Source organism: Triplophysa rosa, linkage group LG14 (assembly GCF_024868665.1).
Source record: "Triplophysa rosa linkage group LG14, Trosa_1v2, whole genome shotgun sequence".
Lineage (NCBI taxonomy): Eukaryota > Metazoa > Chordata > Actinopteri > Cypriniformes > Nemacheilidae > Triplophysa > Triplophysa rosa.
This window is the reverse complement of record NC_079903.1, coordinates 5,963,417-5,991,395: the sequence shown is the minus strand read 5'-3', so window position 1 is coordinate 5,991,395 and position 27,979 is coordinate 5,963,417. Positions and strand designations below refer to the sequence as shown.

General features: G+C 40.2%; 1 protein-coding gene across 5 annotated transcripts; it reads right to left on the bottom strand.

Moving 5' to 3' along the window:
* Positions 1-84: 84 nt before the first annotated feature.
* On the bottom strand, positions 85-27,024 carry rffl (ring finger and FYVE-like domain containing E3 ubiquitin protein ligase). Of its 5 annotated transcripts, none has more exons than XM_057351299.1 (7): positions 26,939-27,024; positions 9,056-9,244; positions 8,055-8,438; positions 7,246-7,317; positions 5,294-5,504; positions 2,072-2,095; positions 85-1,986 (listed from the first exon to the last, which is right to left on the bottom strand). In XM_057351299.1, the coding sequence occupies exons 2-7, from the start codon at positions 9,230-9,232 to the stop codon at positions 1,805-1,807; spliced, it is 1,050 nt and encodes a 349-aa protein (XP_057207282.1). In that variant the 5' UTR covers positions 9,233-9,244; positions 26,939-27,024; the 3' UTR covers positions 85-1,804. The 5 variants fall into 5 exon arrangements, with proteins under 5 accessions (XP_057207282.1, XP_057207280.1, XP_057207281.1 ...); XM_057351297.1 differs by having other exon boundaries at positions 26,804-27,006; XM_057351298.1 differs by having other exon boundaries at positions 9,056-9,241; positions 26,804-27,006.
* Between the last annotated feature and the right edge of the window lie 955 nt (positions 27,025-27,979).

Below are 27,979 nucleotides of genomic sequence, written 5' to 3'. Positions count from 1 at the left end.
CGTTCCTCCGCTTCAAGGATGAGACGAGAGTATCCATTAGGGTTTCTTTTCTTGAGAAACAAAACAACCAGACACAAGCATTGGAAACATACTTTAATACAAAACCTTTTAAACAACGAAACACACAAATGTAGTTTGGTGGCTCAGTAGATTTAAAACATAGTTCAGATTCGGTTAAGAAATGAAAGCGTTAGCTTTACACCATTAACATTCACACAACACAGGTAGCCTATTAGAATTGAAAGAATTCCGTTATACATCGATGTCCAACAAGAGATGAAAATATAATCTCAAACCTGAACCCTTTTTGACAGAATGCATCATCTACAATTTCACAGTTGTATAAAATCAAGTTTTCAAACGTTCTTGCGCCCACCATGCATTGGAAATATGAATGCTGGTATTTTGAACAGTTCGCCTTTGGAAAAACTGTGTCATTGGTTGGCAAGGCTTAGATTTAGAAAGACACTTGTCCTTGACAAAAATGACTAAATAACTAAAAGAAAACTGCACTCATAACTCACCACATCAAACTTTTCGCTTACATTTTTATCAATGAGTTTCATGTTAGTCCATCCTAACCTAACATTATTTTATTCATCCAAAAAACAGAATGTCCGAGTTCCTCTTTTTGCGTTTTGTTTTATACACTACAGCTCCTCTTAAATCTCACTTGTGGTGCTATCCACATAACATTCCCTTTTGTGTTTTATTCATGTGTGGACTATTTATTTAAGATTAAAGCCTGAAGATTCATTTTCAGAATATTAAGCTCCACTCCTGTTTCAAACACAATCCCACGGTCATGCTTTTCGTATACACATCTCCACCGCTCTCCAAGAATAGTTTGGAGCTAGTCAATTGTAACTAAATTTCAAAGCCTGGAGGGAAGGGAGGCACTCCGGTGTATACGCAGGTTTTCACTTGTCCTACGATCGCCAAGGCACCACAGAAACCCGCAGCAGGAGCATTAAGGCATGTTCACCTGATATTTCCTGGCTTAAGTGGCGTTAATGTGATTCCTGCAGATCTACCACGGGCTGCACTGAAACAACACCTTCAAACTGCTTACTGTTAACAGTGTGTGAACCTTGAATTCTAAATCAAGTACTGTAGTGTAACACGCCATGTTTGTGTATCAAGGCCGCTCAAGCCAACAGTCATACCAGAGAGGCTTCTCTCCACCAATACATGTGTGACTGCATAACAAAGAGATAACCGACAGCAGACAATAAATGATGAGAGAAAAGCCATGAGAGGATTGATTTGTGAGTTGTAAGCAGTTGAGACTTTGCAGTTGCTCTTGTGAGATGAATCAACTGATTTAACGGACTTGTCTGATTCCCGGTACAATTTCTTTGTTTCAGTGAGTGTGGTAATGGAAGACTAGATTTGAGATCCCATAAAAAAAAGGTAATGTGATAAAGATCAAGTTTGCAAGAAAACCATGAGGGCAGTGACATAAGCACACTTGTGTACCTTCAGAAGATCAATTGTTTACAACACTACACACACAGCATGTGCGAGTTAATACAATCCTCCTCTGGTCAGTTCAAAGTTTACATCCAACAGATTTAGAAGGCACACGTGGGACTAAAGAATAAAACCAAACCAGTCAATACTGGTTATTGCTTTGAGATGGAGCATCTTTCACAATTTGTTTAAAGTGCCACAAGATAATTGTGCAAGGATTAGAGACCAGTTTCAGTTTCTACTGTAAATTTTAATTTCATTGTTCAAAAGAACAGCTGAGATATATGGGGAACGCTGGTGGTCTCAGTGTTTTGTAGACGGACAATGGCGTTCAGGACCTGAACACGTGCACTGCCCGCACCACGTACTGCCGGCATATGGGGCATTCGTTCATGCGCTTGCCGCACTTGGTGCATGTGACCATGTGTCCGCACTCCAAAAGAACACAGTCAATGGGTGAGTCCATACAGATCTTACAAATGTTCTCCTCACCGGGCGTCCCGGTCCCTGTGTCTGTATGAAAGAAACACAAAGACACATCTTAGATTTCAATAAATCACACAGTCGTATGTTTTAAAGTCATAAGCACCAAACCCACCTGTGCCTTCCATGGCATTTGATACTGTAAAATAAAAAAAGATGCAAGTTACTAAATATTACAAATAAAAAACGTTTTTTGCTCATGCACAATTTGCTGCCATGATGCTAGGGTGGTGCCCATGTTTCTGCATGACGGCTATGTTTTGATATGTAAATTCCTCAAGTGCTTGGTAAAATAATGGAACTCCTTTACAAGTCACATGATTTGAGGTGTCATTCATATCTGTATAACAAACATGCAAAGTAAGTCATGTGCCAAAGTTTAAAACCTAAAGGCATCTGAACAAGCAGAAGAAAGAATGATATTAGCGATGTGCCACTAATAATGCTCATCATTCATAGGGATGCACCATAATTAATATTCTTGGCCGAAACCGAATACAAATCAAACACTTCGAATACCGAACATGGCTTTTCGCATTTCTTCCATTTATTTAGCCAATTTTTTCACTGTTGCATAAACTGAATTGTCAAAATGTGCTTTTTATATTTTGTCTTGCTTTTCAATATAATACAATATAACTTAAACAAAAGTTAGCAAACAAGTAGGCTAAATAAAAAAAATGAACCCCCTCCCTTCTTGAATAGCCTATATTAGGCCTAAAACTGACTGCTGAAAGAATGTACTGTACTCTGTATCCCTACAACAAAACACTTCATTAAAAAGTGTCATTCAACATTATAAGCTAAAAATATGAATAAACAAAAACAAACTGTTGGAATATTATAGGCTACACTGCAAAATGATTTAAAGAAAAAAAAACATCCATGCAAGCAATTTTGACTGACAACCATTTCAGTTCATGTCTCTCCTCTAAACCCACGTCATGCTTTTTTCGCTATTTTCAGCTGCCGAACATTTGGTGCATCCCTAATCATTACAAGCATGAGATCCATTTCCCACATTTTACACCAGTCTAAATCTAATTTACAACAGTCAAAAAAAAGAGAAGCAGGCTAAACTGCCAGAGAAAGCCCCACTTAGCTCAAAATTACTGTCATCTTCAGGGCCGGATTAAGAACACATTGGGCTTTTGGGCTATAGCAAACCCAAGGGCCCCCTTCATTTTATTGCCACGCCACAGTGTTTATTACATTTTATTGCTATTATTATTATCATATTTACTTTTATAATTATTTTATCAAATTTTCTATTATAGTAATACAATTTTATAGTTAATACTTCTTTTTAATTTCTATTTTATATAAGCACAAGTTCACATACTAAACTTTCAATGCTATTAAAAAACATTAATATTAACTCAATATTTATTTCTTATATTTACTTTATTTATTTGATCTAATTACATTAATTATAGCAATTCAACAGTATAAATGAGAGCTATCATGTCTAACAGGTAGGAAATATACAGAAATTGAATTAAGTTCTCAAACACTTTACAGTCTTTAATGCTAAATTCTAAATTAAATATAGAAGAATTCTCATTAAAGCTACAAAACACATTGAATTCATTTTTTCTTTTGTCCTTTCATTAAAATCCCAGTGAAATAAAAAATTACAATGCTTATTTTTTCATGAAATATTGCAGCGTTTATTGTAAATAGTTTATCAATGTGGGCCATTTTCTTTTTAAAATCTGTGTGCCCTCATAATCTTTAGATACAATTTGAAAATGCACTTCCTTCCTGTAATGACTTTCCATCTTAAACGAGGTATGTTAGAATGGCTTGGGCGGAGCATCTGTTAACTCCTCCCCTTCAACTGTCAGTCGGCTGCCTGTTCCATTTCAAAATGCGACGGCTGTTTTTATACATTCAATCGAATTGCAGAGAAAGACGAAAGCCATGAAATTCCCTTTCACTCGGAAATGCGTCCCATTCCGTTTTCCACGTCCCAGCTAGAAGCTGTCTATCTACACGGAACGTGTCAAAGCAACTGTTTCAAATCGCATTTAAGTGGTTTAAAAGCCTACATGAATAAGAGCATGATTATATAATGCAACGCTAGGCAAAGTCTGACAAAACAAACAGATGCTGCTTTAATTGCGTTAAATATTTTTATTGAAAAAAATATAGCATGGGTTAACGCGTTAACGTTGACAGCCCGACAAATTTTCTATTATTTACTTACCGATAAAAAGTCTTATTTAGAACTTTATCTGAGCAAAAAACCCTAATGATATCGTTAAAATCCATGCTTTTAACCATGTGACATGTCTTATTCCAGGAACATCTGTGTTAAATGGCTCAGTCTTTCTTGTCCACAAATGAGACTTAATACAATATAACTTTGAGAAGGAGCGCCCTCCTCTCCCTCGCATTTGTTACCGATCAGATGTGCTGTCTGATGTAAGAGCCGGTGTTGTGCCGAATTTGGACTCCCCGCCAGATTACGACTTCCCTCATTGATTTTGCTGGAGATTGGCTAATCCCAACCCCTCCCCCACACCTATTCCTAACACCTAATGTTAGTGGGGAATGGGGGAGTCATAATTTGGCAGGGAGTCTGTTTTCGGCACAACACCAGTGCCAATATTTCACCGTTCACCGGTTTTCATCTAAAGGGGCAAAGTAAACATTCATAAAACCCTTGCTTTCTAACTGGTTGGTTATAAGAGCAATAATTTACTGCTGCTGCTAACTCACCTTCAACATGTAAAGCACATTGATCTGCGACGGCGGGTGATGCTAAATGTTTATTGCTGCTGCAAACGGGAATTTCCTCGGGCATGGATGTTTTGTCCAAAAGGGAACTAAAGTAGTTAGTTAGTTTTGGAGTTTTAGCTGTAAAATTAGCCTCACGTTTTCCCCTTTCAACTTTATTTCTCCTTTTTGGGCACCACTATCACTTTTTTGAACACCAGCGAGCCAAGCCGAATACTTCATATTCTCGACATGCGAAAGCATAACGCAAAGAGGCATTTCCTGACGTAATGGCATAAACTGTAAAATGACTTTGATTGGACGGTGAATTATATCAGTCAGGAACATTTTCCAATAGTTTCTTTTTATTTTATAATCAACCGCCTATATGAAAGGTCAATCAATGATATAAGGACAGCTCCCATTTCCTCCAGCCAATCAAGGGCCCCCTCCCCTTCTGCGGGCCCTGGGGCTTCAGCCCCACCTAGCCCTTTTGTTAATCCGGCCCTGGTCATCTTAACTGAACTACTGCACACAGAGAGGTCAGTGTGAAACTACGTAAGCGAAAGTAAAAACACCAGGCCCTCTATCAGTCCAGCCAACAAAAATGCTTTACTTATGGTTTGCAGGTCTTTCTGGTCTTGGAAGAGACGCTTGACTCTCTCCATCAGTTCCCACTTCTCGCAGCATCCTTTGTAGTCCACAAAGTTTCTTGCCAGAATCTCCTTCAACTGCCGGACACTCAGAGCCTCGATATCCTCCGCTGACCTGAGGTCTGACAGTGACGCCCGTCGCCCAGGGGCAAACACCTCCTCGGAGTCTGATGACTAACATTGAGACAGACAGAATGCAAACAAATGTTTTTACAGAGCACTTATTCACGCCTATCTGGCATTGGCAGGGCATGCAGGACGTTTGCCATGCAAATAAAGGCAGATCATGTTCCATTGAGAGTGAAGGTAAACCAGGTGTTTCCCACACGCTTGTGCAAAGGAATTGACATGAACTTCTTAGTTGCCTGTGATGATTCGATATTTATATTCAAGATATTCAAAAATAATTCTTAATATGCTGTAGCACAGTTTGTGTAGATGTTGCTAATATGTTACTATATAGTGTGTTCTAGGTGGTTGCCTACAGAGTCGACCTCATGTCTCATATTCTAGTTTTTAGATATGGATGTTAATTCTTGACCAATTTTATTGGTCGCCTGAACAATGAAATGTCAAAAATGAACAAAAATAACTATCTCTCACAGCAAGTCATACAACTTGTGGTATAATTGATGTCTGACTTTTAAAGTGATACTTCACCCAAAAATGAAAATTCTGTCATAATTACATTTACTCACCTTTGAGTTGTTCCAAATCTGTATTAATTTCTTTGTTCTGATGAGCACAGAGAAAGATATTTGGAAGAATGCTTATAACCAAACAGATCTCGACACCCATTGACTACCATAGTAGGAAAAATTACTTTATAATTTTTTGTTCTGTTGGACACAAAAGAAGACATTTTGAAGAATGTAGGACAGCAAACCGTTCTGGGCCACTTTTGACAGCCATTGTATTTTTTTCCCTCCTATGATAGACAATGGGTGTCGAGATCTGTCTGTTTATAAGCATTCTTCTAAATATCTTTCTCTGCATCAAAACAAAGAAATTCATACAGATTTGGAACAACCCGAAGGTGAGTAAATGATGACAGAATTTCAATTTTGGTTGAAGTATCCCTTTAACAGTTATATAGGACAGGGGTTTGAAAAGGAAGTGCAGATTTTTTTAAGGTTTTCCACTAACCTCAAATGGTTTTCAACAATTTAGATGGCACATTTCAGCATATATGCTACATTGTGTGACATGAAACTTGTATAAATGAAAGAGACCGTAAAAAGATCAGCATATCACATAGTGGTGGGTAAATAAATACAAAAACTTCAGATGTTGATTCACTTTGTGCTCTGACTGATTCTGAGGATTCGGTGACTAAAAGATCCATCTGGTTCGCGAATCAGACACTGGTATTACTAGTTTGTTTTTGCTTGTAGGGTTCGCTTTGCATTGACGCTACAGATTTAGCACTGAAAAGTGGTGCAGAAAACACTGGCATATCCAAAATAAATTACACAAAAATGTATTTTTTGCTGGTATATACTGTAACTCGCACCATTAACTATGCATAACTCACCAGAAAGACCAGATTAAACTACACACACAGTAAGCATGCAAGATTTCCAATTTAAATGTAAAAAGTGGAGGTGCAGCCTAACTTTAAAATATTAATTTAAGAGATTCATGAAGATTTGATGTTAAGAAAATAAGTTTGGCAAGAGATTTTTCAAGCACCAGAACTTCATGCAAGCCTGCAGGAAAGCATTTCTCCCCATTCCAAGCTGATCCTACTGGAACATGAATCAAACCGGGGAGAGAAAACCTTCATTGCAACAGAAAGCTTCAAGCCTGACAGGTGAAGTCATGGTCACTTTGCTATCTTCTCCAGTTTTACACTCCAGACAGTGTGATAGTAATTATAAGTGGAGGAGAAGAGGAAAGGAGCTTCAGGAGGTACCTGCAACTCCTGCTCCACATGCAGATCTGCGTCCATGTCACTTTCAGTTGTCACCTCTGCCACTGACAAGCTCTAAGGGTCAAAGTTCACACAGCCAAAGTAAGTTTAACCCAGCTGTGCTCCCTACCTCACACATTCCTTGAGACCATACGTGTTTTCCTGCCACAGGAACGTTTTCGTAGATCCTATTGGCAGAAGCGCTTTTTGGTGTTTGTACCTCAGGAGCTAAGAATGATTTGTTATCGGAACGCCTTTTGGAGAGAGTAAATTAGCCTCTGCGTCGGCACGGGGTAGGGTCTAACCTAGCACAATAGGAACTACCAGGGACATAAGTGTATAATGACTGGACAAACGCACGCCACATAATAGTATGCTACAAGAGAATTAGGAAGCTAAGGTTAACCGCATTTACCATTCGCGTTTGTCTGAGCGCTATTGCAACATGCACAGTCTCTTGGTCCTCACTTTTACTCTTTCAATTGCAACTAATTTATATTTCATTTCCTGTACTAGGAAACACACGAAAAGACAACCAAGCCACAGCTGCAATCAAAGTCGGTTACATTTTTGAATGCCGCACTTGACACAACTGTCAGCAGGTTTACATCACCTTGGAGTTCCTATAGCTGATGCAAATACAACCATGATAATGTCCCCAGAAAAAATATAGTTCACTCTGGTTCCTATAACTATGCAATTACATATTTACGAACACACTCTAGCACGTCTACGTGAATGCAAGCATGTTTATGTACACAAACTCAATCTTACGCAAGCAAGCATACAGAATCCTCCACTTTCATGCTTACCTGTTCATCTTCAGTTGCTTGATCCTGGGGTCCCAATTCTGTGACAGCATTGTTCCCTGATGGGCTCGCTGTTATGACTGGAATACCAGGGGTCTGCTGTTGATCCAAGTGTATGCTTGTAGGGAGTGGAATGTGTGTCTCGGATGTGGGCGTGTGCTGGCCGAGAACCAGCTCGACCAGCTCTTCTTTCTCCCGGCACATCTGCGTGGCAACTTCGTGCAGGTGCAGGTAGTCTCTCAGGTCTTTCACTTTGAGCTTCATCAGCTCGGCTCGCTCAAACAGGATGCCGTGAAAACGATGGCAGGTGTGGCAGAGCCACGGCTGGAGGTCCTGCTGAGCGGAGCAGCGACTGCAGTAACTTTTCTTGCAGTCCATGCATGTGTGCTGCAAAGCATGATGGGAGAGTTTAAACCCAGGAACACAATGTCTAATCTGGCTAGTCAAGTTACTTAAAGTGTGTGTAAAACCATTAAGAAACGGGACATATTGGAGATAGGGTTTGAGTTAGAAAGCTTATCTAGATGTAAACTTTGAATCCGAACATAAACATGGCAATCGAATAAAGCAGCGGACGTACAAAGGCAAATTAAGTGATGAAAGAGGTGTGTTAGGGGTCAAAGGTGAGGCTTTAAAACATCAGTGTATGACTAAGCTTATCCTTTTGTCTAATAAACACTAAACAGTACATGTAGACACCATTTGTTCTGAATGTTTTTTAACCTACAGTAGCCTGAGACACGTCAAGGAGCTGGAAATCAGCATTACATTTATTATTGTAACTGCAATGACTCCTATTGCATTTCAGTTGCTTATCAAGTCTGCTACAGAAAAATGTTGAATATTAATGAGCTGTATATGAACGCATGATATGACTGGGGAAAAAACCAATGACGTCCAATGACATATTGGACCATGTTTCACATCACAAGATCATACTGCCGTTAAGCTAAACATTACCCGACTGCTTTGTAATGAGCCACGTCAGATATCAATTAGCCTACCTTCCTGGCGAGGATGTCAAATTGACCTCCACATGCCTTGCATGTGGGTTCAGGTGCGGGAGGAGACGGGGAACTGCTGAAGCCCGAGTTGGTGAAGGCCTGGTGACGTGTGCTACTTCTGGTTTCCTCCACTGTGGAATCATCCAGGCAGAGCCAGCCGCAGCAACTGGCCCACATACTCCACACCTACTGCCGGTGTGAGAAAGAGATACGCATATTACAAGCCATTAGTGGTGAAACGGATCTCGGATGATCCGTACGGATCGTGCTCTACGGTTTGGAACGCATGTGACTAGCAGATTATCTGCAAGTTTATTCATCGGTTATTCATAAGTTTATTCATAGTTTTAGCACACAGGTGCTCTCGCGCTCTCTCCATTATCTGGAAGAGTACAATATTAAAGCGCATTCTTGCATATAGACTTAGACTGGCTTTATTTGTCATTTTAGATTTCCATCAAAATGAAATTTCGTTGCGATGACACATAGCACAACAAGAATAAAATGGAGGCAGTATACGCAGTCTGAAAAAAATAAATGAGATACGCAATATAAAAAGAGACAGAAAACTTTGCATAAAACCTATAAGATAAATAATATATATATATATATAGTATATATATTGCACAGAGTAGTTGCCTATGTAGAAGCAACTATTTGTATTAATAAAAAAATAATATATATATATATATATACTGTATATATATACACACAGGTGCTGGTCATATAATTAGAATATCATCAAAAAGTTTATTTATTTCACTAATTCCATTCAAAAAGTGAAACTTGTATATTATATTCATTCATTACACACAGACTGATATATTTCAAATGTTTATTTCTTTTAATTTGATGATTATAACTGACAACTAATGAAAATCCCAAATTCAGTATCTCAGAAAATTAGAATATTACTTAAGACCAATACAAAGAAAGGATTTTTAGAAATCTTGGCCAACTGAAAAGTATGAACATGAAAAGTATGAGCATGTACAGCACTCAATACTTAGTTGGGGCTCCTTTTGCCTGAATTACTGCAGCAATGCGGCGTGGCATAGAGTCGATCAGTCTGTGGCACTGCTCAGGTGTTATGAGAGCCCAGGTTGCTCTGATAGTGGCCTTCAGCTCTTCTGCATTGTTGGGTCTGGCATATCGCATCTTCCTCTTCACAATACCTCATAGATTTTCTATGGGGTTAAGGTCAGGCGAGTTTGCTGGCCAATTAAGAACAGGGATACCATGGTCCTTAAACCAGGTACTGGTAGCTTTGGCACTGTGTGCAGGTGCAAAGTCCTGTTGGAAAATGAAATCTCCATAAAGTTGGTCAGCAGCAGGAGACATTTATTCCCAACCGCACGCGTTGAGGTCTGTTGGTGAGGATGTCAAGCAGCCAGTTGCACAGGTGGGTAATAAATCCTAGGGGGGCCAGTTTGCTTATCAGATGTTGTGGTATGATGTGTTGAAGGCGGAGCTAAAGTCCAGGAACAGCATCCACACATGTGTGTTTTTCCCTTCCAGATGTTCTAGGCTCCGATGGAGTGTAGAGGAGATGGCGTCCTCTGTGGAGCGGTTGGGACGATAAGCAAACTGGTACGGGTCGAATGTGGGGGGAGTCTGGAAACCATGTGGTACTTTACTAGCCTCTCGAAGCACTTCATCATGATAGGTGTTAGTGCTACTGGGCGGTAGTCATTAAGTGAGGAGGTAGTGTTCTTCTTAGGTACCGGTACAATCGTGGCAGTCTTGAAACAGGATGGTACCACAGCCTGGTGCAGGGAGATGTTAAAAATATCTGTGAGAACCCCAGCCAGCTGATCAGCACATTCCTTAAGCACCTTTCCTGGTATGTTGTCAGGGCCAGCTGCTTTCCGGGCATTAACCTTCCTCAGGGGTCTCCGGACATCAGCTTGGTCCAGGCAGAGTATCTGCTCATCTGGGCGAGGAATGGATTTTTTTCCTGTGGTGGCGTTTTGTTCCTCAAACCTCCCAAAGTACTTGTTTAGCTCATTGAGGAAGCTGATGTTGTTCTCACATGGTGAGGGTGGGGCCTTGTAGTCAGTGATGGCTTGGATGCCCTGCCACATCCGTCTGGGATTAGTGGGGTCCTTGAAGAAATCCTGTACTCTTTGTCCATGAGCACGCTTAGCTAATCTTATGGCCCGGTTCAGGTTGGCTCTAGCTGTTTTCAGAGCCACCATGTCACCAGACTTGAAAGCGTTGTTCCTTGCTTTCAGCCTTGTGCGTACCTCACTTGTCATCCAGGGTTTCTCATTGGCCCGTGTGGTGATGTTTTTGACCACACTGACATCCTCCATGCATTTCTGGATATATCCAGACACCGCATACTCCTGGATGTCCTCAGCAGCTGACTTAAACATGTCCCAGTCTGTGTCCTCGAAACAGTCCTGTAATGCTTCCATGGCACATGCAGGCCACACCCTCACCTGTTTCACAGTAGGCTTATTTCTGATCAGTAGAGGCTTGTATGCAGGAATTAGCATCACAGAGAGATGGTCTAAGGAGCCGAGGTGGGGGTGGGGTGCTGCCTTGAATGCCTCTTTGATGTTGCTGTAAATCCGGTCCAGCGTATTCTCACCTTTTGTTGCAAAATTCACATACTGGTGGAAGTGAGGAAATACAGTTTTCATATTGGCCTGATTAAAGTCCCCTGCCACCATGAATACCCCCTCTGGATGTGTAGATTGCAGGTCACTGATGGAGCGATATAGAATGCTCAGGGCTTCTCTGGTGTTTGCACTCGGGGGAATGTACACTGCTGTGATGATAATAACAGTGAATTCCCGAGGTAGATAAAAATGTCTGCATTTCACCGTCAGTAGTTCCACATCAGGAGAGCAGTGACTTGACATCACCTCTACGTTGGTACACCAGTTGTTTTTGATGTATATGCACACACCACCGCCCCGGGATTTTCCGGTAAGGGAGCAGCTTCTATCCGACCTGAATGTTGTTAGCCCCTCCATGCTAACAGCGTCATCTGGTACGGATGGATTCAGCCAGGTCTCCGTGAGAATAATGGCGCAGCAGTCCCTTGTTTCTCGTCTGGTTGTCATATCCAGCTTTAGGTGGTCCAGTTTGTTCTCCAAGGAGCGAACGTTGGAGAGCAAGACTGAGGGTAGAGGCGATCTGTACGGGTTAGCTTTCAGCTTAGCTGTTAGCCCCGCTCGACACCCCCGCTTCCGCTTCCTGTCACACCGCCTCCGTCTCCCCCTTGGCGAACACCGCTGGTACGAGGCTCCGCTGCATCACAGGCCGCTGGATGTAGCCGACGTAGCAATCCGAGGCTGCGTAGAAGCTCCAGTGTGGTCGTATCTACGTGTCCTGAACTGCTGTTTTCTGCCAGGTCCAGTACTTGCTGACGGTCGCACACTATATCGGAGTAACTTCGCTGCCGATTTCTATTAAAATTTCTATTAAAACTGTGCAAACTATCATTATAATTCACCGGTGCTATCAGAGCCACTGCAGCCGCAGCCGACATGGGCGCCGCCACATTGCACACTAAAATGAATATTATTGTTTGTTTTAGATGTAACGCAATGTGTATACACCATTTAAAGTTTAAAAAAGTTGTATTTTCCACATACCGTGCATGTTTGTATCTCCTCTTTGCCCCGCCTCTCTGAAACGCGCTGAATTTTTACAAAGCTCATCGCTCTGAAAAGCGAGGTGTGCCATGATTGGCCAGTTCACCAGTGCGTAGTGATTGGTCAAATACTGCAAGCATTTCACGGAAATGTAACGCCTCTTACCATATTCGGAACATCAGGTTCCAAAGCAATTGTACTGACAGGCGATACAATGAGATTTACAATTACGCCCAACTTAACTATGTGTAGATTTGGGCGGTCTTAGTCAAATCATGTTACGAAGTTATGTAGATTCGCCGGTGTGTGGTTACACGAGGCGTTTCAGGCAAGTCTGGATGAGCATTCGCTTTTAGATAGAATGCATCTTTTGTTCCCACACTTTCATTTGTGCAATTTTTCGCATCTAATACATGCATGGGCAACTTATAACACACCAAAAACACAGAAAAACACGTACTTCCGCCATATGACCCCTTTAACTTAAACTGCTGCATAAGCGCAAATGCGCAAATGACGCGATTCATGCGCAAATGCGCACCACTTCAGCAATTTTGACGCGCCGCCCACTCATGATTCAGTAACGCATTTAAGAGAATGAGAGAAAGTCGTTGGAGATAGGCCTACTTCATGATCGCCACTTCATAACACCCATCACATTTATAAACCGAGAGATCCAGTTATCAGCCGTTTACTCTGATTGCACGTTTATATATTTATTTGTTATACATATTGTCATTTTTATACGCATGCATATTGCATATTGTATGACATAGCCTAGAATATACATAATAATGTTAAAATATACATAATAATGTTAAATCTGTTAAATGAATCAGTTGATACCTCCAGGGTACTTTCACACCTTCATTTTTAACCCCATACAAGCGCCCCTATTTTTGAGCATTTTATTGATTGCAAAAACAAGTTATTATACTTATTTTTATTATAATAATAAATTATGATGAGCATTTACATTAGCCGATCCGAAAAATGATCCGATCCATGACCCAAAATCCGTAAATTGATCCGAACCATGAGTTTTGTGATCCGTTGCACCACTACAAGCCATCAAATCATCAACTAAATAAGCAGTCTTAAAATAGCCAAACCACCTTTGTCCTAGAAGCCAAAGATGTGCTTTCCTGAAAACAGGATCTCCGCTAATCAACAGACCTTGAATTGAACTAGCGACATGATAAAGTTCTTTTGACATCAGTCAGGTGGCCGATGAGCTCTCAGCCGGAGTCACCTGGATGAAGAAATGGAACTTCCATCATTTATTCAAAGGCTGTGTGCCGTCTAAACCACAGGAGCTTTGCAATACTCCTAACTAGGATGACACCGTATCCTTCCCCCTCACACACACACTCCCTTTCTAAACCACAGCCAAACAAAACCTGTCTGATCCTGTAGCGCTGCCATGGTTACACCTCTCCGCGTTAAGGTAGGGAGTTTGAATAAACCGATAACATGAATTCAGGAAAGGTTACCGCAGTCAAAACATCCAGACTTGGGTAACTCCCTCTACTGTAGTATGACGATTTTAGCTTTTTGATCAGATTATGTGAGATAGCACTTAGAGTTCAACAAAAGACCTGTAGAGGATTTGTGGTCAAGGCCTTCGCAGTTTGACTCATCAACCACAAGCACAAATGATGTGCTTGATGTCACAGTTTAGGCCAACACAATCAAAATACTTGTGCACAATAGTGACTGGAACAGTTATTAGGATTAAAATAAAACGCATAAGATTTATTTTAACATTCACCTTACTTCACCATTCAGCAGACTCTTTTATCCAAAGCAAACGGGATGACAGACAACTTTTAAAGCACATTATGAAATCCTGAAGTAAATGTTAAGCAAACGGAGATGTTAAATAACAAAAGCAAGTCTCACAGCAGGCCTAGCCGACTCCCTGGGGTGACATGTGAAATCGTACTTTCTGACATACAAAGTAAAATGTATTCACCAATTTCTCTATAATGCAAGCATAATTACCAAAAACCTTGGATTTTCACTCCAGGTAAAAATGGGCACATCAAGAGTCAACTAGCACGCACAAAAAAGAAAAGATGGAATGCACAGCACTCAGAGTATTTTCAAGCATGACCATCTGACAATCAGGCAGTTTGTTGACAATAATCAGCTGGGTTGCCAAAAATGCGTTGAGACGAATAGGAGCAAATGAACAAGCTCTGTGAAAACATGGCACTACCAGAACTCTTTAGCCTCCTGTGCCACCATCTTCCAGAACTGAAGCCTACCTGAAGTAGTACAGCAGTACAAGGCGTCAAGTTCTCAGAGAAATTACAAAAGCAAGATTAAAGCTGCAAGCAGCGATGATCGGGCCCTCGCGCAAAAGTGCAACCGCAACCCTGTGCCATCACCACCCGTCAGCCTCAGGAACAGTGAACGGTGGGCAACGTGCATATAAGGAGTTACATTATAGATTTTTCCGTCCCATATTCCCTTTTGCCAGCTGGTGGCGCTATTGCTATGAGTGAACACTGACATGGATATGTGTTCAGGCCAGGACTCTTATCAAACATGTGAAGTGTGAGGCCGATCAGACATTGTGTGCCTGAGTTACTATATCTACCTGTTTCATGGCGAAACATCGAACTTTGTCACTCCACCACGGACTCGCCCCTCAACGAAAAGTCAGGAACTTGCAATGTATCGTCACAAAGGTCTAGGAAGTTATATTATAGAAAGACTTTAATTTATTTACATGTACCAGATTTCCTGTTATTTATTTAAATGTGTCACATTCGCTTTTGCCAGCTGGTGGCGCTATTGCTATGAGTGAACACTGACATGGATATGTGTAATCGTAGGCGATAAAATTAATGCAGGCGAATTATAGTAGGATTTGTTATTTATTTAAATGTGCCACATTCCCTTTTGCCAACTGGTGGCGCTATTGCTATAATTGAACACTGACATGGATATGTGTTCAGGCCACGACTATTATAAAACATGTGAAGTGTGAGGCCGGTCAGACATTGTGTGCCTGAGTTACTATGGCTTCCTGTTTCATGGTAACATCAAACTTTGTCAGGCCTCCAGGAACACAACCCTCAATGAAAAGTTAGGTTCTTGCAATGTATCTTCACAAATGTCTGAAGATCATACTGGCCGTACTCTTCAAATATGATGCTGATCTGTTCAAATCTCTATGAGGAGTTAATCAGTTTAAAACATGCCACTTCCTGCTGCCTGCAGGTGGCGCTATTGCTATAAGTGAACACTGACATGGATATGTGTTCAGGTCAGGGGTAGGCGATAAAATGAATGCAGGCGAATTATAGTAGGATTTGTTATTTATTTAAATGTGTCACATTCCCTTTTGCCAGCTGGTGGCGCTATTGCTAATGAGTGAACACTGACATGGATGTGTGTTCAGGCCAGGACTATTATCAACATGTGAAGTGTGAGGATGGTCAGACATTGTGTGCCTGAGTTACTATAGCTTCCCGTTTCATGGCGAAACATCAAACTTTGTCAGGCCGCCACGGACTCGCCCCTCAACGAAAAGTCAGGAACTTGCAATGTATAATCACAAAGGTGTGAAGATCATACTTGCCAAATACAGGGCTCTAGAGTGCGACCAATTTGGTCGCACATGCGACCTAATTTCTCAATGGTGCGACTAAAAAAAATCTGAGGTCGCACCGGTGCGACCAGCCCTTCGAGTAAAAAAAGTCTCTGCGAAAGCCTCCCTGTGGTTCAACAACAGACACATTAGGCCCATACCGTGGTCTAAACCAATCAGAGATAGTGAAGGGCAGACCCCCCCTCTGATTGGCCGTGGTCCAGATATTCCTGTACGTGTGTGTACGTTTGAAAATGCTGTGCTGCAGTCGGACAGAGAGGTGAGTAGCCTAGGGCCGTCAGATAAACAGAGTGGATGTAGCCGCGGATGATGAGAGAAGATTAAAAGAACGATTGACAACTTTTTCGTTAAGAATGTTAAGTTAAGGCCTGATCCGTCCGAAAATCATAACCAATGCTCTGACACGCTAGACTGCGACTAAATGGTCTCATTTTGCGACAAATTTTCCTGCCAGTGCGACAAGTTTTTCTTAATGGTCGCACCGGTGCGACTGTCAAACTGATCAATATATCATTTTTGCGTACTATAAATTTAATGCAAAGAAATGTAATATTGCGCAAGCTGCGCATTCAGTCACTCATTTTCGTCTCCCCTCCTTCAACCATTCTCTTATCTATAGGGGTGGGCGGATCGATCTAAATATCGATAGTATCGATGCCAACACTGGTATTGGTATCAGATCGATACAATTGTAATTGAATCGATATTTTAATTTAAATATCTCACCTCTACGTTCTAGTGTTGTCACGATACTGGAATTTCTAACTTCGATTCAATACCTAAAAAAATATTGATATTCGATACCATTTTCGATACCACGGGGAATAAACTGCCATAGCAATAAGGCCCTAATAAGCAATAGCAATATAGGCCTTTTTAATTTTTATTTGAAGTTAAATTGAACAAGACTAGCCAATGAGGTATATATTTTTACATTATTTATTAATAGTTAATCTAATGTTAATTTTACAAATACATTTACTATTTAAAATCAAAGTTGTATTTGTCAGTATTAATGGACCAGACCCTGTTGAAAAACACAGCCTATGCTGGTTTGGTATGTTTTGATGCTGGTTTGCTGGTTTGTGCTGGTTTAAACTGTTCATATGCTGATTTAAGATGGTTCTTAGCTGGTTTAAGATCAAACCAGCATCGATCAAAACATACCTTACCCAGCATATACTGGATTTTTCAACAGGGGAGCTTACATAAATAGTTGTATTTTTTAACTAACATTTAAAAGAGATTAATAAATACTTGAACAAATGTATTGCTCATTCATTGTTCGTTAATGTTACTTAATAGCCTACATTTTTATTTGGCTAAATTGCCTTTTATTCACATAGGCCCATACTGTAATCATTGATCAGCGCACATATAGACAGAAACGCAAACTTTAAACGCAAGAACTGTTGCAGAGACTCCGCACTGGACATCTTTCTAACATTAACAACTTTTAACCGGAGCGAATGAGACGAGTGGATGAATCATTGAACAGCGCACACACATAGAGCGCTATGGTAAACACGGAAGTGCAAACGTGTATCACACGCGAGAACTGTTGCGGAGACTTTACTCGCACCAGCATTATTTCAAACATCAAATTAACCGGAGCGAACGAGACGAGTGGATGAAATCATTGATGAGCACACATAAAGACAGAAACGCGTGCATTAAACATGAGAACCGTTGCGGAGACTCTGTACTAACATAAACAACATATAACCAGGGCGAATGAAACGAGTGGATACAATTATTGATCAGCGCACATACATGGATCGCTATGGTAAACACGGGAAGCGTACGAGCGTGCACCACGCCAGACGTGTTACTGAGACTGGCCATCTTTTCTAACATTAACACTATTTAACTGCCACAAACGAGTGAAGTATGTGAGAGGAGGCGGGGCTCTGTTGTTATGCGTTCACGTGCAGTGTGTGTTAACTCACTGTCGGAAAAAAGAAAGAGAGCGGGAACGATACGTGGGACATGGGTATTGGAACCGTTTCAGATTCTTCAGTATCTTACTTATCGAAATATCGATATTTTTGACAACACTTACTACGTTCATTATACTTGCTCGTGTCTTCTAACCTCTACAATCCTGAGCAAACGCTGCTTTCACATCCTGGCCCACTTTGCTACTCCTCCCCTCCTGCTGCGATTCGTTGTTGGTCGTCACGTGACTCACTGACACAACGCGCCGAGGAGCAGCGAACTGAGGTGAGCGAAGCTGATAGCACATTGAATGAGAGATCAGGATGGCGACAGAAGGAAGAGAAGCGTTGTGACTTCAATACATTAATAAAAAATATTGTCTAAAGAATTGATCATTCATTCACCTGAGAAACAATGACATACTGCTCTCCCCTACACAAAAGTATTTTTTTTTAAGTAAAAAGTATCGTATTGGTATTGGTATCGGCAATACTGACCCTATATGTATTTGGTATCGGATCGATACCAAATTTTGCAGTATCGCCGACCACTACTTATCTATCAGTGGCCCCGCCCCCAAAGACGTAATTGCTCAATCTTGCAACTGAAATAAATATGCAGAATACAAGAATTTCCCCTGCTAAGGTACAAAACAGCAAAGATAACGAAATGTGTTGCGAGTATTGTATGCATGTGAAGCTAATCCAGGAAACACGTGTTTAAACTATTGTATAAAGCTCTCTAACAATACTGCAAAGCATACAAAACGTTATACATCACTCTAAATACTATTTATTTGTGAGTCGCTATTTATAGAAGCCAAACGTGTATCAATGCAGCTTTCATGAAGAATAATCACTAAAAGCCTTCATGTCTCGCGGGTTGTTTGAGATATGCTCGCGCCCAGAGAGTCAGAGCACAAAATACTAAACGGAGTTCTCTTTCACACCTTCTTACTCTGAAACGGACATATTAACACAAAATAACCTAAAAATTCCCATATTAACAAGAAACCTTGTAAAGGTATTCAGTTTGTTTCGTGACCAAACAGTTGGGAAACAAAACACGTGTTCCAGTATATTGCGCGAGCTCTTAAAGGGGCAGCAGCATAATTAAGATATCCGTTTATAATGTTCATCAAACAACAACGGACGGGCCCAAAAACACTCACTGATATTAAAGGAATTGTGTTCTCTTATAGGAGTCGTTCACAACAAATAAAGGAAGAAAGTAGCTTTAAATATAGTAAAGTGTTGAAAGAGAGTTTACATATACAATAAAAATAATTCAATCATAAACAATGATTTGTATTAATTTCTAATTGATTTATTAATGTATTAAACACATTTTAATGAAGTTTTAGTGATTCTTTTTTCTTACCTCACCCCACGACTCTGGTGCTATCAAATTAAGGGCTGGTGCCACCAACTGAATAACTTGGTAGCACCAGTGCCCACCTCTCTCAAGTGTTAGTCTAGAGCCCTGCTTTCTTATAGAATTGTGCTTCAAATAAAGAACTTTATGTTGACCAGATTGTTAGTTAATCATTTACAAGTCAATATTGCCTATATGGACAGCGATTTAAAAAAAGTGAACTTGTAAAACTGTGGTGTTAAATGCGATGCGGTCAAAAATTTGGGTGCACCTAACTTTTGTGCTGGTGCACCTAAGAAAAAAAGGCGCACCAGTGCATCCAGTGCAAAAAGTTAGTCTAGAGCCCTGAAATATGATGCTGATTTGTTTGAATCTCTATGAGTTAATCACAGTTTAAAACATGTCACTTCCTGTTTCCTGCAGGTGGCGCTATAACTGTATCTGAATATTACCATGTAGATGTCTTCAGGCCAGGACTTTTATCAAATGTGTGATGTCTGGGTGAAGTCTAGGGCCTGTTGGACATTGTATGCCTGAGTTACAACAACTTCCTGTTCATGGCGAAACGCCAAACTTTGGATGGCCACCAGGGTCACGTTCCCCCACGAAAAGTTCTCCGCAATTTAGCTTTGCAAAGGCCTTAAGATGAGAATGACATGAAAATGATGTTGATCGGATTAAAACTCTAGGAGGAGTTCGTTAAAGTATGACGCCTGCAGATTGCAAAAATTTACAAAATTGCACAGGAAATCAAAAATAACAGACTTCCTGTTGGGTTTAGAGATATGCTCCAAGAGACGTTTCTTAATGATTCGGGGTGTTCTATGAGTCCACCAAATTTGGTGCATGTACGTTTTGCGTAGCGGCCTGGGCAGTTCTAGGTGGCGCTAGCGAGCCATTTTGCCACGCCCAATTTTGAAACCCCTATCAGACGTAAATTTTCGCCACGTCTGATGCATGTGCAAGTTATTGGCATGTTTAGGCCTTCAAATTAGCGATCAAAGAGGGAGAAGAACACAGAAACAATAGGGCTCTGCACTGCGGTGCAAGCCTGCGGCTTGCTCCTTCGTGCTCGGGCCCTAAAAAGGCAAAACCCAACCACCACTTAAAAATGAAATAAAATCACAAGATTGTTCTTTCTTATTTTCTTAAATGTTTTACAGATTGATAAAACAAGAGTAACTCTTGACAGACCAGGTGGCTAACTAATGGACATGACAAAGTACCTGTTCTAGTCGAGGTGACAACAAGGTACAAATGGCGTAATGATGCGAGTTAGCTAGTTGGCCCATTTCTATTTGCAGATGTACTGACAAAGAACTCCAAACTGCTGACAGTTTCTGGAAGACACTTTCTTCACAAAGTGGTACAAGTCAGCAGCATTCAAGGCCGTGATCTTTACAAAGGGCCACGTTCACCTGACTCGAAACCCAATTCAAAACACGTGGGCCCTTCTCAGGCATGAGATTTACAGTCAAGAGGTGGTGCGACTGCTTCAGCTGCAAACAATCTAAATCTCTTACTCATACTATGGATGAGCAGCTCATGAAAGAATATTATAAGAAAATGAGTTTTCTCCTTCCAAACATTATTTTTTATTATTTATTTTCTTAATACATTTTTTGTTTAGCCTTAGATGAATCATGGACAAATATTTAAGAAAATTGTGATAATTACCAATGAGAGATACAAGTCTCACTGAAATTGATCTCACTGTGTTGCTTCAAAAGTAAAGTGAATGACACATGGCATTATAATGCACACAGGGTAGTTAAACACGACCCTTTGTGTCGTTTCTCAGTGTAATCATCACATTATACAGGGGTCTTAAAGATAAAGCGGAGCTATCATGCCATGTCATGCATTCTGACTTCTTATACTGTTAAACGTGCCGTCTTCTCATGCTTGACATGGTCAACTTGTTAAAAAAGTTTTTTTCTAATTCTGGATCTCTGTGTTGTCAAAGGGATCCTATTCCTTTTATTGGCCAAAAGCACAGCAAGGCGAAGGAGCCCGCCCACGAGACCCGCTTACCATCAAGGTTTTCTGCGCTGCGTCAATATAAATGGTGGATATAACGCTGGATTTGGAGATCGTTTGAAACTGACAGATGGCGCGGTCCCAGTGCTAAAAGATGCCGGTCATGAACTGCACGTGGCAAGTCAAACAAAGTCATACATCTGTGTTTTGTTGGCAATCGGAGTGTACGTGCATAATGTACAAAACATGAAGGGATTAATGTGATGTGTTGCTTGCTTGTGCTGTAGTTCCATCCCACTCTCCCCACTAGTCCCACCTCTAGCAGCTCGTGTTTTTCCAGAAATAATCATACACCTGTATCTCTCTTTTATAAATTTGATCAAACTAAATACTCTTTGAAGATACGACGTATGCAATATTACTGTATAGGCACTCAAGATTAATATGAGATTGGCAGACACTACCTGTGATACGCTATCTTTAAACTTTGCAATGCTCCTGACTTTAAAACCTCTCTATAAGAACCTCAAATCAGATGTCAACATGGTCTTGGTTTGGCACATTTTAGGATATGAGGATGGATTGTAGACCAGTCATAGCAGGGATGCAAAGTCATCGGGGTGAAAAATGGGTGACAAAAATAAGATATACTCAATGCATATAGATGGATGGATGGATGGATGGATTTTATATATAGCTTTAGACATAACTATTACAATAATTATTACAATTTGTATTTCATATTATTCAGTGCACATAATCAGAATAGTCAATGGTCTGCTAAAAGTGGCTAGGATAGACAACCACACGAAGAGATCATTTGCAAAACCAGATAACTCATTTAAACAACCCAATTGTTTAAATTATATTACTTAGAATGCATACACAACATATAAAAACTGAGTTATTTTTGCAAATCAACTTTCACATTTACTTCAAGGTGCTCTGTTCACACAACAGCTTACAGTCACAGCTCTAAACATGAATGAACAACTGTCAAACTCGTATACAATTTGCACAGAATGCCTGTTACCATGACACCGTGTCTACACTGAATGCGGCGCGACAAGAGACAATAGAACGCATTAGAACCCATTATAATTTTAAAATTTGTCCACACCGGACGTGGCGCGATGCGGCACGACAATCCCATTAGAACAAGCCATGTGTCGCATCGCATCACGCCGCGTCCGGTGTAGACACGGTGTGACAGATTTAAATTTAAAGACTGCACATTTATCAACAAAGTATTATTTATTTTTACACAAGTTGGCTGCGTTGTAACAACAATATTAGGTGTAATACTATCTGCAGTGCTGTACTAAAAACCAAACGCAATGCTCACATACGCGTGCAAGTATGTTACAAGAAATCTGGCGTTGCATTGTGGCGTCTATGAACGCTTGTAGACTATCACATACTGTAGCACAGCTACTGTGTAAATAGATCGACTGTGCAAAACATTACGAAGCAGTTTACCGTCAACTCTGTGCACTCATTAGCACATTTAACGTAACGGGGAGTGACAGATGATGTGTCAGACAACTAGTTGTCCAGTACGATTCCTTTTACACATCAGGGCTTCTCCGTAAATGTGGTGATAGCAGTTGTCACAGTGTGTTAACGCACTTACCCCATTCTATGTTTCTTGGGTCTGCGCTGTTCCTTTCAATGCAAACAAATCAGCGTGCCTTTACCTGTTGCTTAGTGACGGTTGTGTTGAAGTAAGTCAGAAATGCGCAGCTGCTGCGCAATTCGACTACATATATTTAGATTCAATTCAATTTATTGTCATTGCACATGTACAAGTACAAGGCAACGAAATGTGACCTCTGCATTTAACCCATCCAGAGAGTAGTGAACACACGTACCCCCGGAGCAGTGGGCAGCTATCACTGCAGCGCCCGGGGAGCAAGTAGGGGTAAGGTGCCTTGCTCAAGGGCACCTCAGTTGTTACCCGCCGGCCCTGGGAATCGAACCGGCAACCTTCTGGTCATGAGAGTCTGACTCTCTAACCATTAGGCCACAACTGCCCCTATATAATATTGATTCATGAGTTGAGTATGTGCGCTCAATCTGCGCAGCATTCAAAACATAACAGCTAGGGATTTGATATCATTACCACAACATCTCATCAACATGCATATGATTCTCATCATTTCATTCACCGCGACCCTGTCCAAAGACTCACAGACCCCCCCCTCAGCCCTCATTTTCAAAAACTCATCGGGTCTAGACGAATCACAATAATGACCCAATTTTGTATCCAAAACACCAAATTTCGCCGAAAGGTGGCAAGTTGGCATCCCTGCATAGTCTGGTAAGACAAAGACGTTGCAAAGCAACTTATCGAAAGATGGTATTGGATGGCAACACTACAAGTAACCAAATTCATAATTTGCTCAGTCCTGTAATATTCGTGGCTTGGGGATTTTGGCAGTTTGCCGACTTTGGTACTCTCACTGTTACTTCAGTAATGCACTTGTATTAGTTTCACATGCGTATTCTTGTGTGCTGTACTCTTCTGAACAGAGATCAGAGTATGGTTCCAACAAATATGACTGTATGCCACCAGCTGCCCTTATTTACTAGGCAGTATTTTGAGAACATCTCGGCACATGTTTTACAATGTTTTTCCAAATCTAATATTTAATTTGTATCAAATGCAAAGTGCTAACAGCAAACAACATGTTTTTCCACCATTTAAAAACAAAATTGGTGTCAGCAAACATGGCCGCCCTTGCAAAGTCCAAAACAATAAATGGTCCAACAGGCCCCTCTCTCCAACTGACAGGACATTGTCATCACAGGGCTGTCATAAAACCCCCCAACAGCCCACAGTGCCAGGACATCCAAACAGTAACAGGCCAACAATAGATGCACTGTGACTAGACAACATACTGTACATGGAGAGGAGACTCTCGCCAGCAGGAGGACACTTGCATTGCCTGAAGTCACTTGTGACAAGTGCTGTCACGATACCAAACTTCGGTACTAAATGTGACGATACTAGCATTTCCCGCTATCATTTCAAAGACATATCCGATGAGCTTGGAAACACAATGGCCAATCAGAGGTCTTTCATAATCTGTTCAACAGCGCTCAAAATGATAGCAGGAAATGCAAGTATCGTCACATTTAGTACCGACTGGTACCGAAGTTTGGTATCGTTTGGTATCGACACTACTTGTGACATGTCATACAGTAAGAAACAGAGTCAAATTATAAATTGTTCAATAGGATTGCCACGTTTCGGGAAGAGTATTTGATATGTAAACGCTTAAAGGACATAACAAAACCTTGTTCCTTGAATCTGTGTACAACTCACAGTATTGAAATACATAGTCAAGTGGGAATTGTGTTACTTCATTGTTTTTGTCTGATATTTCACTGTAAGGTTGCAATCTGGGAAGAAAAGTTGAATCTGGCTTCAATGGTCTGAATATAAGAATTTTAGCATATGACAACTGTCCTTAAGGTAAAATGTTAATAACCCAAGCCTTACTAATACTATTACAGTCAAAGAAAGAACAATCACTGCTATTATGTTGTAATTTACCAAACCACACTGGCGTGTAAAGCCATCAAAAGGAACAGGGCATGCCATCTTCTCAGTGAAACGCACCCAACGCTCAACAATTCAAGAATTAAAAGGAGAATGGGAAGAAAAGTGGAGACACCCGGCTGACAAGAGGCCAGGCTGTTTTAACATCATCAGGTCATCATTATGATGTGTCGGAGTCAGTGTTGGGTAAGTTACTCTGAAAAAGTAATTAATTACTAGTTACTAATTACATGTTCAATAGTGTAATTAGATTACTGTACAAATGACTCTCTTCAAAAAGTATTTAATTACTTATTACTAATTACTTTCTATATCCTACATCAACCTTGATGAGTTAAGTGATTCAAGGATAGACATGAAACGGCTCTTTTAATTCATTCAAATAAATAATATAAACTACATAAAGTACTCTTATTTACTGACCAAAGTATTACAAATGTGAGAATTATACAATAAAGCATTCATTTTAAAGTTAGACTTTGAATTTTGATGTTAATTCCACTATTGCACACACATATATTACACACAGTATTTAGTTTAATTACATCAGAAGTAACTGTAATTAAATTACAGAAAAAACAAGACTAATCCCTTACTTTACTTTTTCAAGTGAAAAGTAATTAAATTACAGTAACTAAAATTACTTAGTAACTAGTTACACCCAACACTGGTCGGAGTGGAAATTCAAGCAATAAACAACCGTTAGGTGACTTAGGGTTAAACTTTTAAAACGTTTAATAAGAATTAAGTTCATTAAGCACTGCACACTGTGATAAAAATAACCCCCCCCCCACACAGTATGAGATCACATTTCACTTCTATAAATTGTACTACTGTAGGTTTTACAGTCGTTCTTACCTTGAACATCACAGTTTACAGTCACTCAATTTCAGAGACAGATTGGCCAGGATATAAAATTCAAGCCATTGACATCTATAAAGATCGTAGTAACACGTTTATGAGGAACATTTACTGCGGTTGCTGGCTCACACGCTTGCATCTTACACCAACCTAAATTGAATGAAATGACCCGAACACAATTGTATCAAGTGATAGGATTTAACGTTAGAGTTCGCGGGAATATTGTTGTTCCTACAGTTTATACACATTTTGAGGATATTTTCGTCCCTGTCTACAGATTAACCGATTCAAAGCTCAACCTCAAACATCCGTGCGTAACTTTGCAAACTTCCTTTAAACGCGGGCAAATTTTGTTGAACAGTCTGTTCAAGTCGCATACGTCAACACTGTCTGTCATGAGCTATGCGTTTTAGACCCATTCAATGCCACTATAAAAGCACACCTCAGAGAAAAACAAATAGCAGGAGGATTACTAACTTTTGGCAATATCACGTTTAAACGACATCTGTCACAAATTGCAAAAATGTCACTTAACCTAATAGGAAAGTATCTGGATTATAAACAGACTTCGGAGTATCACGCGACAAATTTAAAGATAACGTTAATTGTCGCGAGCGCAACGCCGAGACAAACAAACTTTACATAACAACCGATTTGTAAACAAAACCACACTTTAAAGTCAAGCAGTGGGAACTCTATGCAGCTAACGTTACACATTAGTGTTAGTAAAGGGAACACATATCTTAGATGTAGATTTAACGTTATATCCTTCACTCGAGACGCTGTTAAAGTTAACTTACCTCAGGTTAAACGAAGAGAAGCGCGTAAAAACCAGATGTTCAAAACCCAGTCGTTATGTTTGATAAAGTCTGCTGGTAACGTCAATCAATAAACCATCCGTTTGTCGTCTTATACTTGATCTTGGACAAACTTACGCTTCTGCTGTGCTGAATTGCGAAGTTCATTTATGACGCGCTGGTCGGTGAGGTAGAGTCGTTAGCCGTGGCTCGAGCACGTCGACTCTTTCAAACGTCGAGAACGCGCACGTCGAACGTATCACGCTTTTATTGTATTTTGAACGATTTGCCATTATATGCTAAATGATTATTAAGAAAACATGAAATTACTCAATTGTCTCTAAAAAGATAACAATTTTAAGTAATTTTAAAGAACGTTGAAAATAACTTGATCAACTTGTCATGATCTGTCTGTCTTCCATAAATGAGAAAATTGACGTAGCTTGCCATGCATGTTTTAGGTTAATTGCCAAAATGCCCAATTTCTCATCTTTTTCCATTGTTATTCTTGACTAAACTATTAAACTAGCACAATGGAGGCAACGTATACCAATAGCACCCTCTGTTGAAGAACAGGAGCGTGTGCACCAGTTGTGAACAGAAATTTTAGAAAATCCTACCTTACTTTGTCGTCTTTTCTAAGAGGGTTATTTTTGCTTAACCCATACTTATCAATTAGGTTTACTGGGGTTATTTAAATTGTTGAACAATACATTTAATTTCTGTCCTATTATACAACCATGCTCATATTTCTTGTTAATTTAAAGCTTAAGAAAAACGCCTTGTTGGTTCATACAAGTCATAATGATGAATTAAAGATAATAGATCACTTAAATCATCAAACATAAAAAGCATGAACATCTTTTCTAATCCCACAATTATAAATGTAGACTAAAATTTGATTTTGAAGCGATAAACTGCCAAGGTTTATCTGCAGAATACGTTTAAGCTATGCAAAAGTGAGTCAAATCACATTTTCCATTCTAAAAAGCAGTTTGTTTTCAGACATGATTTAAAACCTACTTGAATATCATGACAGTATTTGATGAGAATTTTTTTTTTACTGTTTTGAAGTAACAAGAATTTGGGAAGGAAATACAGAAATCCTTTCTCTCCTAATTTTTTTTAAGACAGAATCACACCCAAACTAACTGCTCCTTCCATGCCTGCTTTGCATGT

Excerpts from the sequence above, each read along its gene's own strand:
- rffl (XM_057351296.1), bottom strand. The coding sequence starts at position 26,968 with ATGAACTTCGCAATTCAGCACAGCAGAAGC. Across the intron at positions 5,505-7,245 it reads ATGTGGAGCAGGAGTTGCAG|TCATCAGACTCCGAGGAGGT; the intron begins GTACCTCCTGAA and ends TCTCAATGTTAG. Across the intron at positions 2,096-5,293 it reads GAAAGACCTGCAAACCATAA|TATCAAATGCCATGGAAGGC; the intron begins GTAAAGCATTTT and ends TTTATTTTACAG.